Here is a 17,600-nt window from a genome sequence, read left to right as displayed (position 1 = left end):
CCGGCACGGCGGTGCTGTGTCCGCTTCCCCCGTACCCCCGCGCACAGCGGTGCCGTGTCCGCCTCAGCCACCTCCGCCCCAGCACGGCCGTGCTGGTGTCCGCTTCCCCCGTACCCCCGCGCACAGCGGTGCCGTGTCCGCCTCGGTAACCCCCGGCACGGCCGCTTCCCCCGTACCCCCGCGCACAGCGATGCCGTGTCCGCCACAGCCATCCCCACCCCGGCGGTGCCAGTGTCCGCCTCAGCCGCCCCTTCCCCTGGCACGGCGGTGCCGGTGTCCGCCTCGCCCGCCCCCTCCCAGCCCCGGTAACGCACAGAGCACACGGGACAGGGTTGAGCTCGGCCCACAGGTAGTACAACGGTGTTTAATTTACCCCGCGGGACAGCGGGCGGCGCTGATGCCCCACAAAAGCCCGGAACAAGGAGCTGGGTCCGTTGGACAAAGCACCCCGGCAGCCCGAGGGACACAGAGCGCAGAGCCGCTGGAGGAGCCCGCGGGCACCTCTGGCCCGGCACTCATCTCCTCCTACCGGGGGAGGTCAGACTGCCCCCAAGGTGCCTCAAACCCTGCCAGCTCCCTCCTCCATGAGAGATCCTGTGTGCAAGGTGTAGAGCAGAGACTGCAAGAAACAACCACAATGGAGCTCACTGCACATCCCACGGGCAGTCCCCGTGGCCAGGCCTCTGTCCCCCACCCCTGAATTGTCCCTGGCCACTGGGCAGGGCAGTTTGGCCCCAGAGCAGCAGGGAGAGGGCAGGGTGAGGCGCTGCTGCCCAACTGCGGCCTCCAGCAGACAACACACTGCCAACAACACGAGACCCTAAGATTTCCCTAAAAGCAAACACCAAAGAGACAAACTCGGTCTTACAAAAGCCAGGCTTCTTGAGCCCAACAGCTGCCTACTAGTGGAAAAACGGACGAACGGCAATAAAAACACATCAAAACGCATCTTTGATATTTTTCAGCTGCCGAACAGCCAGGTCAACCGGGAGGTTGAACTTCAGGCTGCTCAGGCGGCTGAGGAGGGTGAGGGCGCTTTCGAAGCCGGTGCTGGCCATGTAGCTCCAGGGCTGGTAGTGAGACTCAACCAGAGCCCCAGACTTGCAGATGAGGTTGAGCCACGAGACCAGGCGCTGCTCGTTGAGCGCCATGCACACCAGCGCCTTCAGCTCCGAGTCCGCGCTGCGCTTGAAGGGGCCGTGCTCCGTGAGCACCGTGTGGATGGCTGCCAGCAGGCTCTGCTTGGGGGTGGCCACCACTGCCCCCGTCACGGGCAGGGCGAAGGACAGGGACAGCTTGCGAGCCGGGGATTCCGCGAAGGCTCGTCCGTTCTTGGCCTTGTAGTACTTGACAAAGAGTTCCCAGGGGTGCATGGTCTGCGGGGAGGGGGTGAAGGCGGGGATCAAGCAGGCGATGGGGGCCAGCACCAGGCTCATGCCTGGGGAGGAGGCGTAGAGCCCGTGGGCCAGCAGGTCCCGCAGGGCCAGGGTGAGCTCCCTGCGCACAGCCAGGGTCAGCTCGTCTCTGCCACCCAGGGGAACGTCCTGCAGCTCGGAGGAGCAGATAACGTGCTCTGCCTGCTGGTGTTTCAGGGCTAGCTGCCTCACCCGCTCCACCGACAGCTCCAGTTTCTCTATTAAGGGGGAGAAGTCGTGCCTGTCCCGGTCCTTCTGCCAGAGGGTGCGAGGGATCTGCCCCGTGGCACAGCCAAACTGGCTGACAGCAAAGATCTGCAGCACGGCCAGCACGCGGCGCATGAGCTGCAGGCCCGTCTCTTGCATCCTTCTGGCATCTTCTGGGTTCACTGGCCAGGGTAGAAAAGAGAAAAACATAATCTCATTAGGGAGTCAACAACTCTGCGTGATCATACACACAAAGGGAGTGCAAATATTTGAAAATCCCTCCAGGTTAGCATTCTGAGTAGCTGCAGATGCCTCATGCTACATTATTGTACTTCCAGCAGGTTTAAGGGATAAGTAGGGAGGTCTCAAACTCCAAAGAATGCTGGATCCCTCCCAGCTCCCTGTACCTGCTCACACTGCTCAGAGCCTGAAGACCACAAATTACGGTGTGTTTTGCACCAAGTATGAGCAGTCTCTTCCTGACCCCACTGAGGACTGAGCCCACCCACCATGCCACTTGCTCAGGCTCTGTGACTACTCTGAGGATCCCATGGAAGGAGGGTAAAGGAAAAGGACACAGGCCTTCAGCAGAGGGAGTGCCAAAGCACAGAAACCAGCTGCCAGGAAAAAGCAGACAGTGACTGCTTTGTGTTCATCAAAGCTCCAGGGAGGAGCTGGAGCTCTGCTGACAGTGCTGAGCCCAGCAGTGCCCACCTCTGTTCCCAGGAGGCCGGGTGCTGGGTTTGTAGGAGCCTCCACAGTCACAGTGGGCATCTTCTGCCTTGCCAGAGCTTCCAACTTCATCTACAAAAAGGATTTCACATCATTATTTCACATTTGTTAATTTCAGCTGAATATCCCAAGTCTTAAGGTCAAAATTCCTCAGACCCCTCTAAATCTCTTTTGTCACTCTATCAATACTTTTCCTCACTGTCAGTTTAGAGAGATTTGTACTCTCCTGTGACCCAGAAGCTGCTCCTGCATCTCCTGACATCTGTGACTCTCTTCCTCATGACGTCAGGCAATTACAAAGAAATTCAGTCTGCTCATTCAAAAACTCATCACTGACCCTGAATGAAGTTGATGAACATTTCCAGGTCCCTTATCTGGGTTTTCAGCTGCTCCACCAGCTGCTCCTTCACCCTGGCTGGATTCACAATCTGTGCTATGGCAGCATCCACCCTCTGCCGCAGCTCCTCTGGAGAGAGCTTTGCAAAATCTTCACTCAAGTCCATGTCCAGCTTCTTTATCAACTCATTTATAATCATCTGCAAAACACAAGCGAGCAGTGGGATTTCACCACGTGGCACTGCTGCCTGGGAGCTTTCTCAAATAATTTTTTATATCAAATAAATTTTTACATCAGCGAGAGGGGAGAAGTTGATCCAGCTCTGCAGGGTAATGATTCATGTTTAACATAGAGGCACAGAGTGCTGGGCTGGAGCAAACTTGCACTTTGGAGGGATTGCACAGAACAAGGAGGGGCAGCACTGGTTTTAAAACAACTTCAAATTCTTCAGGAAAATATAACTCCTTTCCCAGAGGTTCCCTCAGAAACAGGACACCTTTACTGCACAGAAATAACTGCAAAAGACACATGACAGGCTCACACGTGTAGACAAACTCCTGACATTCTACAGCTGCTGGTGAGAAATACAGACTGATGAGTGCCTACAGTATGTAAGACACTCAGGCTAGGAAATACAGCTGGAGGATTTGGGAGCCTTACCCGTTGTCTTTCCATAACCACAGACTGTGGCAGGGAATCATAGCTGCCCTCTTGGTAAGCAAAGGTCTCAAGGTCATCCAGCTGTGTCTTGAGCTGCAGGATCAGCTCTCTCTGCTTCTCCTTCTGGACCTCAATTTGCTCCTGCTTCTCTCGCTCACCCTGGAAAAAAGTTAACAGTAAACAAAATTGAAAGCTTACTGTCATACCCAAGGCACAGAGAACAGGATTATGATGTGAGCAGTATCTCCTGCAGCTCATGTACTTCACTAGTCAGCACTGCAAATTGGCCTGAGAGAAAAATGTGAGCACCAAGCAGAGGTACCAGATACATCATCTCATTTAATAAAGGAGGGGAAGCACCTCTCCAGACCGCTTGCACCCACGTCGTGTCTCACAAGGCCAGGATCCAGGAAGAAGGAGGCCAAATAACACGTTCATATCACAGATGCTGTGAGTCAGCCGTGCTGTATCAGGGCGTGGAGCGGTGACACACCGCTCAGGGCTCCGAGGCACATCCCTGCGAGCAGCCTGCGAGTCCCCGGGAGCCTGCGAGCCCCGTGCAAACCCGAGCACCGCGGGCAGCGCAGCCACCCTCATGCGCTTCAGGCGGGGTTAAACCCACACACCGACCGCGGGGCCATGCCCGGCAAAGGCTCCACTCACCGGAGCGGCGCCGAGCCCGTGGGGCAGCGGCGCGGGGCAGCCGCGGAAGGCGAAGTCCTCGAGGTCGCGGAGCAGGCGCTGCTGCTCGGCCGGGCCGGCCCGGGCCACCTGCCGCAGGCGGAACTGCACCTGAGCGAAGTGCGAGGCGAGCGCCAGCAGCGCCCCGTGCAGCCGCCGCCGCTCGGCCCGCAGCTGCGGCACCGACTCCGCCGAATCTCCCCCGGTAGCCGCCGCTTCTTCGTCCTCCTCGTCCTCGTCCTCCTCCGCCGACACGGCGCCCACCGGCGCCCAGCGCTCGCCGGGGCCCAGCGAGCCGCTCTCTCCCTCCATAGCCGCCGCTACCGGCGCCGCGACGCCGCCGCCATCTTGGCGCTGAGGGGCGGGAGCGGGCGGGGCCAGCGCGCCCCCTCGCGGTCCGGCCCAGCGCGGCGGCGGCCCCGGGGGCGCGCACCGGGGGGAGCGGGGGGCGGCCCCGGGCCTGGCCCGTCCCGGCCTGGCCGGTCCGGCAGCCGCGCCCCCGGCCCGAAATAGCGCGGGGCGGGGTCGGCACCGCCATGGCGAGGTGAGCAAGGCCGGACGGGACAGGCGGCGCACAGAAGCCGTGTAAAGCGCCCGGTACCCGGTAGAGGCAGCGCCCGGCAGGAGCCTCCGATCTGGAGCAGCGGGCAGCGCCGGGCCAGGCAGATGGGAGCGGACACAGCCGGCCGGGCCCCGCCGGCCAGGGGCAGCGGGGAGAGTCACGGGGCCGGTGTCCGCTCCCACCGCCCGTCGGCACCCGCCCGGCTCCCTCTGCCCGTCCCGGGGCTCGCCACAAGCAGAGCCGGTGTCCGGGGCCCTTTCCTCGCCCCTGGCCCCTGCCGAGCTCTGTTAGGCACCGGGAAATGCCCGCTGGTGATGGTGATAGCCGCCGCTCTGCTCTTCCCCAAGGCAACCCGCAAAGACGCTGTGGTACGACCGGCCCCGGTACGTGTACCTGGAGTTCTGTGTGGAGGACAGCACGGACGTGAAGGTGCTCATCGAGGACCACCGGCTGGAGTTCAGGTGAGCTGCCGCTGCCCTGCCCACCGACACGGCCCTGCTCTGCTCGGGGGGTGGTTCAGGGGAGCGGGAGGACTCTGTGAGAGGAGAGCACGCGGGGACTCAGCTCTCTCCTAAGCCCTGTTGTTATAACGTTTTGGCAGCTGCAAAAATGCAGACGGTGTGGAGTTCTACAACGAGATCAACCTGTACGCCAGAGTCAACTCCAAGGTGAGGTTTCCCGCCAACAAACTCTTCTCTGTCAGCCTCTGTCAGGCTCAGAGTCAGAGCCAATCTGTGCAGTCTTGAGCAACACTGCCTAACCCTGAATGCTGCCCATCCTGAGAGCCCCAGCCCTGGGGCTGGTACTCACACTGCTGCCTTGAGCCAGAAACAACCTGTCTGTGGTTCTGTGACCCCACAGCCCGCACAGGGCTGAGCAGACAGGAGCCTGGCAGACCCTGAGGCACCCCAATCTCTTGGCAGGACTCACGGGAGAAGCGCTCTGACCGCTCCATCACGTGCTTTATGAGGAAGTGGAAGGAGAAAGTGGCCTGGCCACGCATCACCAAGGAGAACATCAAGGTGTGTGTGGTGCCTCAGTGCATGTGCTATCCCCACTCAGCACCTCATGGCTCCTAGGAACCAGCCTGCCCCCAGGACACACACAGAGGCTTCCACAGGGGATCCCAAGACAGAGCTCCCAAAAAGCCCTACCTGATAACCACCACTAGCCCACAGACTTCTGCCCTCCAGGAAGGACGTGGCACCCTTTTCCTTGACACACTCAGGATCAGGACCAGTGCCTGCAGGCAAAGGGACACTCCTGCTTCCTGCCCTTGCCCTTCACCTGTGTAGGAGCTGCCCCTGGGCTGGAGGTCCCTGCAGTGCTGCTCCCCCACTCAGGGGATGCTCTCTGTGCCCACAGCCAGCCTGGCTCTCCGTGGACTTCGACAACTGGCGAGATTGGGAAGGGGACGAGGAGGTGGAGAGAGCCATGGTGGAACAGTACGCAGAGGTGAGCTGGGCCACGGGCCTCAGGATCCTGGGGCACATCGTATGGGTGTGTGGGATGGGGGAACGCCGGGAATTTGAGGATCCAGATGTTTATTTCCCATCCAGATGCTGGAGAAGGTGACAGAAAAAGCTCCCCCTCCAGCCATGGATGACCTGGATGTAAGTACCACCTGCCGAGCACAACCCAGCTTCAGCCTTCTGCCGGCTCTGGGGCACCGGCAGCACCTCCCGCTGCTCACCTCGGGCAGCCCGTCCCGGGACAACCGGCTGGTGCCCCCCGCTGCCACCGGGGCTGGCCCGGTCTCGGCCCAGTCCCTGGCATCTCGCTCCTCCCTCCCGCAGGATGACTGACGCCCAGGCCCCCGGGGACGCCGCGGGAGTCAGCCGGTGCACCGGCAGCACCACCGGGGAGCAGCGCGGGCAGGGCTCTCCGAGGAAGCGGAGCCGCCTCAGCTCGTGCATCGCCGCGGGCATGGCTCCCGACCCGCGGTCCGGTCTCCCGTAGCCGGCTAAGCTGGCGGGGCACGGGGCAATAAACGTGAACTGCCGCAGCCGTGCGCTGTGTGCCGTGTGCCGCGCCGGGCCCCGGGAGCCGCTCACCCGCACCGGCCCCGGCGGGAGCGCGCGCCGCCGGCGGGAGCGCGCCCGCGCGTCCCCGTGCAGCCCCCGCCCCCTTCCTGTCCCTGTCCGTGTCCGTGTCCGTGTCCGTGTCCCTCCGCCGGTCCCGGCTCGCTTGTGCCGAGCGGTCGCCATGGTGTTCCGGTGCCAGCGGGACAGCTGGGCCCGGCAGGTAGCGTCGGGCCGGGGCCGGGACCGGGGTCAAGGCGCGGGGCAGGCCCGGGCGGGCCCTCACGGCGCCGCCGTCTCTGTCTCAGTTCACCACCAGGGTGGTGTCGTGCCGGGCGGCCGAGCTGCGGCCCGAGGGCGGCGGGGAGCCGGTGAGCGGCTTCCAGGTGGTGCTGGAGGACACCATCCTCTTCCCCGAGGGCGGCGGGCAGGTACGGGCCGGGCCGGGCCGGGCGGGGCGGGCACCGGGCCGGGAGCGGCGGCGCTGATGTCCCGTGTCCGCAGCCGGACGATCGCGGCCTCATCGGGGACGTGCCGGTGCTGCGGGTGACACGGCGGGGCACCGAGGCCGTGCATTTCGTGCCGGCCGCGCTGGAACCGGGCGCTGAAGTGCTGCTGTCGCTGGACTGGGAGCGCCGCTTCGACCACATGCAGCAGCATTCAGGTCCGTGCCGGTGCCGGTACCGGGGAGCGCACGGAACACCCCGCGGGCCGTGCCGCTGGGGCGGGGGGGCGCCCACCGTGTCCCCATCCCGGTCAGGGTAGGGAGAAATCCGCCGGCTCTGTGTGCACAGCTTGTTCCCGGGACTGCTGAGGGCAGCAGCACCCTCTGTGAGCTCCCCTTCGCTTGTAAACGCACCAAAAACAGGTTTGGAAGAGAAAGTTCAGCCTGCTTTGCACAGGGTGTGCTGCAGTGCCAGGAGCAGAGGCTCATGAGGCCAGAGCTGCTCCTTGCTGCTCCTGAGCTTTGGCAGGAGCCCCTCAGCACCCAGCACCCAGGCTGTCGTGGAGAATGTCAGCAGGGAAGACACGGCCTGACCGAAAATGCCAGTGGCACTCAGAGCTAGTGCTTGCACATCTCTTCCAGGACAGCATCTCATCAGTGCCGTTGCAGAACAGATGTTTGGATTCAAGACTACGTCATGGTGAGCAGGATAAAGGTTCCTTTTGACTCATTTGGCACATGCCAAAATGCTACCCTGCACAGAGCCTGAGCACTGAAACACCAAAAGCAATTTGGATGTTTCATTTGAGCTCAAATGTTGTAGGAGAGATGACTGACCTGGAGAGAAGATGTAGAAAGTGTTTTCTCTGTCTTGTCCTCCTTAAGTGTTTGGTTTCCACCTGGTGCTTTGAACATAAGAGGGAGAGGAGGGAAGTCTGTTTTGTTTCAGTCCACACTGCCAGCAGTGGGATGGATGCTGGTGCTGCACAAAGGCACCTCCCAGCTGCTCTCAGCAGATGTCCTTCCTTGGTGCAGGGAGCTGGGCCGCCAGCGCAGTGTCATTGAGCTGGACACCCCCGTGGTGACAGCAGAGCAGCTCCAGGCCCTGGAGGACAGCGTGAACGAGAAAATCCGGGACAGGGTCCCTGTAACAGTGAGGGAACTGGCTGCAGATGACCCTGAAGTTGAAACAGTGAGTGGTGGGGGAGAGCTGATGGCGTTCGTGGAATAGCTGAGCACAGATGTCACCTGCTCTGTCACCCTGCTCCTCTGGCAGGTGAGGAGCCGGGGGCTGCCCGATGACCACGCGGGGCCGGTGAGGGTGGTGGACATCGAAGGCATCGACTCCAACCTGTGCTGTGGGACTCACGTCTCCAACCTGAGTGACCTCCAGGTGGGCTCCTGCAGCTGGGCTGCCCCTGGGAGCCAGGCTGCACATGAAGTACAGCCAGAGTCCCTGGGATCCACAGGCTGCTCCAGGCTGTGCTGGTGGGGAAAGGGGTGGCAGAGCCCCAGGGTGAGGGAGCCCCAGGAGGGTCACACATGGGCTGGGTGCCACAGGAGCTTTTGTTTCCTTGTTGCAGAGCTCAGCCCTGTGATGCTTTTGCACTGCCAGGGGTGTTGGCCATGTTCTCTCTGCTTGAAGCTCTGATATTTTTGAGTGTTCATCATGGATGAGAAATCTGTGCAGGGAAATGGTGATAAAATCCTAGACTGCCTTTAAGTATTTGTACTTTCTCAGTCATTGGTTGGAGTTGGTTTCCCAGCAGATACATCCAGATGTCCTGTAGAGTACATCCCATGGCTAGAAGATTGCATAAATTCCACTGTACTTTTTTTTTTTTTTTTTTTATGTTGACCTTATAGCTGATTTAAATCCATTTATTTTCACTAGCAGAGAGTCAAAATTCATTACAAAGCACAATCTGGCAGGAACTGACCACCTATGTGAATTATCAAAATGCTGTTCTGACCAAGCTGATTTTCTTTTGAAGGTTATTAAACTCCTTGGCGTGGAAAAAGGGAAAAAGAACAAAACCAACTTGGTTTTCTTGGTGGGAAACAGAGTGCTGAAGTCAATTGAACAAAGTCACAGTACTGAGAAGGCTCTAACCTCTCTGCTCAAGTAATCCTCTTTCCACCTTTGTTATTTCATCTTCACTCCTCCTCCTGAGAGATACCACATAAGCCTCAGGGTGCACGTTGTGGGGCTGTGTGTGATGTTGTCTGTTGTACTCCTTTAGGAAATTCTTCCTCTGTCCTTCAGAGAAGTGATCCAAAGTCTCTCATTTCTTTCAGAAATGGACCAGGTGAGCATGTAGAGGCTGTGAAGAGACTGCAGAGCTCTGTGAAGCTGCTCCAGAAGGTACAAGAGTGCCTGGGAAAAGTGGGTTGTCACTATTTCCTGTAGGCCATTCGTTGTGGTAACTGGGAGTCAGATCATTGGCTTCAATTTTTGTGCATATTGTGAAAAGTGCTCAAACCTCTGGGAACACAGCTGTGTTCACACTGACTCCTCCAGCTGCAGGACAGTTAATTTCCTTTCCTTTCAGAACAACCTGAACTTGCTTAGAGACATTGCTGTTTTGATAGCCCGGGACTTCAAGAGCAAACCTGCTCCAAAGCAGCTCTTTGTGTTGCACAGGTATGGGGGAGCTCAGGGAAGAGGGGCCAGCAGTATCCCACAGGTTTTATGGCTCTTGGATCTCTCACACCTCGTGAGAGCAGCTTGTTTTCTCGAGGGAGGAATGTAAACAAAGGAAATAGAATATTAAACTGCCTTGGCCTGCTGCAAAGTTGTGTAATTAAAGGAATCTGTAATTCAGTCACTGAATTCTTCTGGTGCTGTAGCTGAGAAATTGCTGTGTCCATCTAATTCCCTCTGCACTTGATATTTTCAAGTAAAACCAGGGAGCTCTATTTCTTAAAGATAACACTTGAATAATTCCTAAAGGAGAGCCCAGCAAGGATTTACACCTATAGACAAGAGAAAGAGGCCAAAATCTCTAATCATGCACTTGGTTTCTGACTGAGATTTTGTACTCTAGAGGGGAGTTTTGCTTCTTTCTGAAACGTTTTTTTTATCCATCCTTACAGGAAAGAGGGTGATTCTGAATTTATGAACATCATTGCTAATGAGATTGGGACAGAGGTGAGTCACTGATGAAGACTAAACTGACACCACTGGTTTTCCACCCCAGTTTTACATGGCCAGGCTTCTGTTCCTGCCACAGTCATGATCTGCAGATCTGGTTCCTTTGACAAGTACCTGAGGTTTCCTGTCCCCAGCAGCCTCAGTCTGCAGGGCAGTCCTCAACAGTGAGAATTCAGAGCCCTGGAGAAGAGCCCTAAGAGCTGTACAGAGCCTCACTGGCTGAAATAGGTTAGGATAGAATTAGGTAGAAGTGGTGTCATGGAAGGAGACCCAGACACCAGGTGGTTCATCAGAGGTCCAGTTTATTGAAGAAAGCATCAAACACTTATACAGCAAATAATAAGCTTATGAATATTCTGTAAGCCAAGCAATCTATTGGTTAAACTATACCATGAACTCTTCCTCATTCCTTAGGGGTTACATCTCTCTTTTCTCATGTCTCTTTCACTATTTGTTATCCTACTACAGCTAGGCCCAAGGACACGCAATCTCACAGGTGCAGGACTTGGAATTAGCCATGGCTTTGTAATTTTCCAGTCTCTAGCAGCTAAATTCCCAACAAAGTAGGATAGGAAGAACAGCAAGTTTCAGTCACAATCACCTAGTTCAGCTGCCAGCTGTGTCCTTTTAATTTGGGATACCCCAAGCAGTGTCAGTCTCAGTAATGCACAGAGATTTCTGAATTGTCACTTTGGTGTTTGTGTGCTGTGGCCACTGTGGAAAGCACTGATTTCTCTGGAGCAAAGCCCATCTCTGTCCACAGGAAACCCTGCTATTCCTGACTGTGGGAGATGAAAAAGAAGCAGGACTCTTCCTTCTAGCTGGACCTGTTGAAGCAGTTGAAAATTTAGGTCCCAGGTAACGTTTTGTGATTTATTTAACTCGGGTAAGAACTCTGATGTTGCAGACATGATGAGCAGCTGCACAGTGTGATCCAGGCAGGGATCTGTGTGTGCTGGAGCAGCCTGGGCTCCAGCCTGTGCTGCTGCTGCTGCAGGGTGGCAGAGCTGCTGGGAGGGAAAGGAGCTGGGAAGCGCGGCCGCTTCCAGGGCAAGGCAGCCAAGATGAGCCGGCGAGGAGAAGTGCAAGCTCTGCTCCAGGAATTCATCAGCAATCAAAACCCTGGAGCATGAGAGACAATTCTCAAAGTAGCTTTGTCTTATATTTGTTTGCACAGGCTCCACTAGCTTCTCTACCAGAGAATAAAGACCTGAACCCAACAGCTGGTGTGCACATGCTCTGCGTGGGCTGCTCACGGAAATGGGGAGGGGATCTGCCATCAAGGCTTTGCTGCAAGGCCTCAGTTGTCAGAACAAATGGTGCAGGGGTTAAAGTAGTCCTTAATTAACCACTTTCTAGGGTTCCCAAACCCAGAAGGGGCCTCCTGCTGGCAGTACTTTGGGGCGTTTTGCTTTGTGCCATTTGCTGAGGAGAAGTTGTTTGGTACAAATGCTCAAGCAAGAGGCAGCTGGTCCCCCCAGACTCCTTGGGCTGGGTGAGGGCAGAGAGCAGCTGGAAGGGAGAGCAGGTACCCCAGAGACAAGAGATCATTCCTCACCACATACCACACCTTTCCCTTGGTGGGGTGCAGTTGTTAGTGGTCGTGTTTTGACCATCAATAGTTTCTGGAGCTGATGCAGCTGTAAACTCCCTCGGGATCAGGCAGAGCTGTCCCTGCTGTTCCCTCAGCTCACCCTTCCTGCCCAGGCAGGCCCTGGAGCTGCTGCAGTCTCCTCTGGAGGAACTAAAGGGCGCTGTGGAGCCACAACAGGGCTCAACAGGTAATTTGAGAATTTACCCTTCCCCTTCTTGCCAGAAATGGTGTGACAAGTTTACCCCAGGTGTTGGTAATAAACAGAGAACAAGAATAAAAGAAACCTCCATCCTAAGGAATTTTATCTGTCATGAACAAGGGGATGGGAGCAGCCCCAGCAGATCAGATTCCCACCCATGGCTGCTGTGACTGCTGCAGGGCCACAGCCTTGGCTGAGCTGTTGGGATGGCACCAGGACAGCGGGAGCACCACTGGGGCCTGGAACTGGTGTGGGGTCAGAGCTGCAGGGGCTGTGCTTTGGGAGTGATCCTACACATGCACAGAGTCTGGCAGGAAGAAAGTGTCCACACCTCCCTGTGTATTTTGGACTATCTCAGACTGATGAGGATGTTTCCTGAGAAGGTTTAGCTGGGCTGTACAGCCTGCACAGCTTGGAGGGCAGCAGGCTGAGCCCTCAGGACTTCCTGAGTGAGCACTGGGCTGGGGTACTGAGGTGAGAGGGGCACGACCCCAACCCCACACCATGGCAAAATAAATCCCAGTTCTGTCCCCAACACCCTGGGGACTCAGCACAGCCCCAGCTGAGCCAGTTGATCCCAAAGCTGAGCTCGTTTCTGTAAGCAGTGAGGTGACACAAGTTTGTCCCTGTTCCTGGCACAGAGTGCACCCAGAAACCTTGGACAAACAGCACAAAAAGCAGCTCATTGCCCCCACTGTGCTGTCAGGGTACAGCTGTATCTCAGGACAAAAGGTGAAGACCCAGGGCAGTGCCCTTCCCAGTGGCTTGAACACATCTTGCAGCTGTTGAGGGTCTTCAGCCCCCAGGAGAAATGTCCTTCCTGTACCATCTGCAGCCATGGCACAACAAGCCTGCCTCCAGGAGCCGATCCCCCATCCCATGGTGCTGGCCAGCAGGACACTCAAACTCTGCAGCTAAACAACCTTCATCTTTAATAAAACACCTCCTGTGCCCAGCCCCAGCCACCCCCTGTGCTGTGTGCCCAGCTCCACGCAGTCCCTGTGTGCCCCCCACACTGTCCACAGGGGTGAGCACCAAACGTCCTCCCAGGGCTGGGGGTCCCTCACCCACACTGGCACTCGATCTCCATGTCAGTCTGTCCTTCCTGTCACAGAGCTGCCTCTTCAGCACGCTGAGGTGACAGCGCTGATGCCAGTGGTGCTGTCCCCAGCCCTGCAGCACAAGGTGGGCTGTCCCCACGAGCTGCAAAGGAGTGCAGGACTTCTCACTGCTGCTGCTGCTGGCTCCTGGGCAGGTTTCCCCCACCCGTGGGTGCAGGAGGGACAGCAGGGCAGTCGTGGGCACGCAGGGCTCTCTCTCTGTGCCACCAGCCAGCCCAGCCCAGCAGGACTGGCACTGTGGGTCCGTGCTGTGGGAGCCACCCAGCAGCACCGCCGGCCCAGCCTCCATTGTCAGCTCCCAGTGCAACCCGGTGGCTGAGGTGTCCCCAGGGCCTGGCAGCTGCCCCTGAGCCACCCTGGCGTGCCTTAGGCCGCCTTTTTGTGCTGTGTGGGCAGCAGCTGGGCCAGGCAGTAGGGGATGAGGCCCACGGTGGCCAGCGGCACGGCCGCGCTCTTGCAGAAGGACAGGGCGTAGAAGAGCAGCTGCACGTGGGAGGGAGGCTTGAAGGCATCAAAGACGTGGAGGATGAGGAGGGAGGCAGCGGCGCAGCCCAGGCGGAAGAAGGGCGGCTGCTGGCCCTGCGTTAACCGGGAGCTCTCCTGGTACAGGGGGGAGTTGAGGGCCAGCCCCAGCCCGAAGAGGATGCCCAGGTTACGGAGGAGGCTGGCAAAGGGAGTGGTGTCAATGTGCACCCACTCAGGGTTGCTGCACCACTTCTGGGCCTTCTCCAGCGTCCAGAGCAGGTCCACGCCGAACGTCCACAGCAGCAGGTAGAAACCCAGGGTGAAGCTGAAGAGGAAGATGGTGATGAGCAGGTACCGATGGAAGCTGGCGTGGTAGATGCAGCGGACGTGCTGGAAGGTCTTGGCCACAGCCATCCCTGCCAGGAGCAAAGTGAGAGCGCTGGTGAGTGCTGCAGGTGCTGCAGTGCAGCTCAGTGTGCTGCAGGGACAGGGAGGGGGGGTAGATCAGTGCTGCAGGTGCTGCAGTGCAGCTCAGTGTGCTGCAGGGACAGGGAGGGGGCTCTGGTCAGTGCTGCAGGTGCTGCAGTGCAGCATAGAGGTGCTGCAGGGACAGGGAGGGGGTATTGGAATTAAAAACCAAGGAGGGTTCTGGTGCACTCACCTGAGAACACCCCTGCAATCACCTGGTGCGGGAAGTGAGCGGCGATGAAGACTCGGGACATGCAGACACAGACCTGAACTGCCCAGAAGCCAACCCAAAGCACCGTCCACAGCACCCTGTGAGGGACAGGTGGCCATGTGGGTGCCAGGGCCAGCTTGCACTGCCCATGGCACTGCCATCACGCACTCCAGACAATGCCTGGCTGTCACTGAGCCTGTCCCCGTGCTGCAAGCCCACAGCCTTGCACCTCGATGGGCTTGGCTGTGCCTGTCGGTGCTGGAGCCACCTCTGCCTGGCACAGGTGGTTTTGGCACTCAGCTTACCAGTATCCCAGTGTCCTTGACTGCTTCTCTCCCCCAGCAGCAGAGAGGAGGGCTGTCACCATCACGTAGTACACGCCTGCTGCACCCATGGCATGGCCAGATGGGCTCCCTGGGCAAGGAGAGAGAGCCAGGTCAGGCTCTGCAGGGGCCAGAGCTCAGCACCCACAGGGGTTTGTGCTGAGCCACCACAGCTTCACCAGGGGTCAAGGTGTGCCCCGTGCAGGGGCTGCCCTGCCTCCTTCCCCTGCAGGCACAGCCAGTGTCCCCAGCACACTGCAGCCTCTCTGCAGGGCTGGGTGCTCCCTGCAGGCTGCCAGCACCGGGCCAGCACCCCCTCTTTGCCTGTTCAGCTCAAGCACCCCCTGCCCCTGGCTGCCAGTCCCTGCCATGGCTCAGGGAACCCTACCAGGGCCAGTCTCGCAGGTGAGAGGGAACTGCTGGATCTCTGGTGCAGAGCTGTTGCCATAATAGTCTGTGTCAAGGACCCACCAGTATGGCCTCTCCCCAAAAAGGATCCTGAAAAGAAAAGAGAAGGGGTCTGGGGAGGTCCAGGGCACAGCTGCAGCTTTAGATCTGTTCTGGGAGATGGAAGAAGCAAAGCACCCACAAGTGGTGCAGGGCATCCCGACAGACACAGCACCCAGCTGACTGCCTGGTTCTGCCAGCCAACACTGCCTGCCCGTGTCCCCGTCCCCGGCCCTGAGAGCAGGAACACCCTGGGGGCAAGCCAACATTGCCTCCTGTGCTGAGGGGCTCCGTGGAGATCCCCCCACTCAGCACCAGCCCTGGCTGATGGGAGGCTCTGCTTGCAGGAGGCTCCATCCCTGCTCGGAGCAGAGGGGCAGAGCTGTTCCTGCATGGCCTGGGGAGGAGTGACCATGGTCACTGCCCAGCTGGGGCTGAGAGCACCCACGTCAGTGCAGGTGTGCCAGCACAGGTGGGAGTGCTGGCTCAGGGCCACTCACCACTTGAAGACGAGGTTGAGCCAGTCTCCAATGACAGCCACCCAGATGAGCCTGATGCCCACGGCCTCACTGAAGTGGAACCAGATGGGGAAGAGGACAAAAAAAGCATTCCTGAGATCAGCAGCATAGGAGATGAAGAGGAACCAGTCCTGGGAGCCCTGGAAGCGCTGCTGCAGCCAGTGTGTGGTCTGGATGCCCACATCATGCAGGAGGTTCATGTGGGCCTCCATCCTGCCCCGCTGCCCTCAGCGTGCCTCCGGCTGTCCCCTGCTCCACTGTGCCACTGGGGTTTTATACTCTGCAGGGTCCTGTTTGCAGCAGGCAGGTCACTGTCCCAGCGCTGATCTTTGGACCCAAAACCACTCTTTCCAAAGGTACATCACCAGGGGGTTGTAACAAACATGTTTGGAACAGCTTACGTAAAAGAGGAAAACAGGTTTGGAGGGCACGTGGAGAGCAGTGCTCCAAGCCCAGCACCATCCCCTCACTCAGGGGGATCCTGCAGCCCTGGCTCCTCCAGCTGTGCAGCACAGCAGCCCTGACTGACCCACAGCCCTTGATCTGACTGACAGCAGCTCTGACTGACCCACAGCCCTTGCTCCATGATCCCACACTCTCTGTGACAGTCCTGCAGAGCTGCCATGGCCAGGGCTGACAACTGCTCTGGTCTCTCTGCCATCCCCTCATGAACCACCACCAGAGCATGGTGAGGATGCCCAGGAGCATGCAGAGGGTGCATGGAGCAGAGGGCAGACTGTCCTGCCCTCTCCTCATTTGCCAGGCTAATTTAACTTTGCGTAATGGGAAACTTTCAAAGCCGTTCCTGGAGGTTCCTGCAATCCCAGAGAGCCAGGCCTGGGGTGCTCCTGGCTGCCAGTTGTGTTCTTCTGATCTCTAATGGGGAGCTGAAAGACCTTTGCAAATAGGGACTGCCCTTCTCCACTTGGTTAATCCCTCCTGCCCCACCAGACCCCAGCTGTGGGTGCAGAGCCCAACACAGAACTCATCCTGCAGTGCCCATGGCCATGCCCTGCACCCCAGCTGCACTCTGCCGTCCCTGGCACTGCATCTTTGTCACCCAGCAGCAGCACCCAGCACAGCTGAGCAGGCAGCAAGGCATTAATGATCAACAGCCAGTGAAATGCATCACTTATCTCCCTCCTGAGAAAATTCATGTCAGGATCCTTGAACCCCTGCCCTGTGTTGTTTGTCTCTGGGAGGGAGCTGTGTCCAGTTCTGAGTCCTGCTGACAAACAGCAGCAGTTACAGCCCCGTCCTGCCCCTCTGCCCATGCATGGGAGCCATGGGGTCTGACAGGCACAGCACCAGCAAACCTCCGTCCTTGGGGTATGGCCTGGGAGGAAAGCTGGCAAAGAAAGGCCACAGACACAGCGTGTCCCATCCAGCCTGGCCGTGCTGCACCCAAGGAAGGTGGTCCCACACCCTGGGCTGAGCTCCTGACCTGCAAAAACACCCCAACAAAACAGGAGTTTGCACAGAAACTGAATTACTCTTGCAAAACAAATCCCCCATCAGCTCACTCCAGGGTCTTCAGCTGAGAGAGGCTTTGGCCAGCGTGAAGGAATGCAGCAGACTTGGCTTCTGTTCCAGCAATATTTTGAAACCATCAGCAAGAAATCCTTCCCAGGAGATTTCACAGCGGAAAATGGGGCAAAAGGTGCTGGGGGATGGGGGCCAGCACTCCAATCCTCTAGGAAAATGTCACTGCAGGAAAACTGGGGCCATGGTGGGGAGAGAGCAGCGTGATGGGAGCAGCCAAAGGACAGAGTGGCTCAGCCCAGTATCCCAGTGTGTTTGTGCAGTGCCAGGTGCCCATGCCACTGCTCAGGACAGTGCCAGAGGTGCCAGGGTCCACATGGTCCCTGCCCTGTGGGTAAATCCCCAGCCCCAAAGTCCCTGTGAGGAGCTGGGGCAGGGCAGGGCAGCAGGAGCTGTGTGGGCACTGCAGGCTCTGCATTCTGGCTGCTCTGACCATTGCTCAGGGTCCTGCTCATCCCTGCAGGGATGTGCACTAAAAATGTGCTGGCTTTCCCATGG

The 17,600-nt window shown here is 58.2% G+C and overlaps 3 protein-coding genes across 5 annotated transcripts; 1 reads left to right on the top strand and 2 right to left on the bottom strand.

Annotated features, from left to right (window-relative positions):
- Positions 1-332: 332 nt before the first annotated feature.
- RUNDC1 (RUN domain containing 1) lies at positions 333-4,344 on the bottom strand. Its single transcript, XM_063178831.1, has 5 exons — positions 4,015-4,344; positions 3,352-3,510; positions 2,692-2,890; positions 2,337-2,426; positions 333-1,804 (listed from the first exon to the last, which is right to left on the bottom strand). Exons 1-5 carry the CDS (start codon positions 4,342-4,344, stop codon positions 939-941), a joined length of 1,644 nt encoding a protein of 547 aa, XP_063034901.1. The 3' UTR covers positions 333-938.
- A 139-nt stretch (positions 4,345-4,483) lies between these two features.
- LOC134430939 (putative protein PTGES3L) lies at positions 4,484-11,434 on the top strand. 3 transcript variants are annotated; one of them, XM_063178835.1, is made up of 17 exons: positions 4,484-4,576; positions 4,942-5,055; positions 5,196-5,262; positions 5,518-5,616; positions 5,960-6,049; positions 6,154-6,207; positions 6,924-7,046; positions 7,120-7,279; positions 7,703-7,760; positions 8,096-8,252; positions 8,337-8,453; positions 9,055-9,185; positions 9,359-9,425; positions 9,613-9,704; positions 10,157-10,211; positions 10,978-11,072; positions 11,212-11,434. In XM_063178835.1, exons 1-17 carry the CDS (start codon positions 4,569-4,571, stop codon positions 11,345-11,347), a joined length of 1,623 nt encoding a protein of 540 aa, XP_063034905.1. In that variant the 5' UTR covers positions 4,484-4,568; the 3' UTR covers positions 11,348-11,434. The 3 variants fall into 3 exon arrangements, with proteins under 3 accessions (XP_063034905.1, XP_063034904.1, XP_063034903.1); XM_063178833.1 differs by lacking the exons at positions 4,484-4,576; positions 4,942-5,055; positions 5,196-5,262; ... (1 more) ...; positions 5,960-6,049; positions 6,154-6,207 and adding an exon at positions 6,740-6,838; XM_063178834.1 differs by lacking the exons at positions 6,924-7,046; positions 7,120-7,279; positions 7,703-7,760; ... (6 more) ...; positions 10,978-11,072; positions 11,212-11,434 and adding an exon at positions 6,391-6,605.
- Positions 11,435-12,916: 1,482 nt separating this feature from the next.
- G6PC1 (glucose-6-phosphatase catalytic subunit 1) lies at positions 12,917-16,527 on the bottom strand. The gene is made up of 5 exons (XM_063178841.1): positions 15,543-16,527; positions 14,984-15,093; positions 14,578-14,686; positions 14,255-14,370; positions 12,917-14,009 (listed from the first exon to the last, which is right to left on the bottom strand). Exons 1-5 carry the CDS (start codon positions 15,770-15,772, stop codon positions 13,495-13,497), a joined length of 1,080 nt encoding a protein of 359 aa, XP_063034911.1. The 5' UTR covers positions 15,773-16,527; the 3' UTR covers positions 12,917-13,494.
- Positions 16,528-17,600: the final 1,073 nt, after the last annotated feature.

The sequence above is a fragment of the Melospiza melodia genome, chromosome 30, assembly GCF_035770615.1.
Source record: "Melospiza melodia melodia isolate bMelMel2 chromosome 30, bMelMel2.pri, whole genome shotgun sequence".
Taxonomy (NCBI): domain Eukaryota; kingdom Metazoa; phylum Chordata; class Aves; order Passeriformes; family Passerellidae; genus Melospiza; species Melospiza melodia.
The sequence above is the reverse complement of the archived record's forward strand: the minus strand, read 5'-3'. Positions and strand labels throughout refer to the sequence as shown.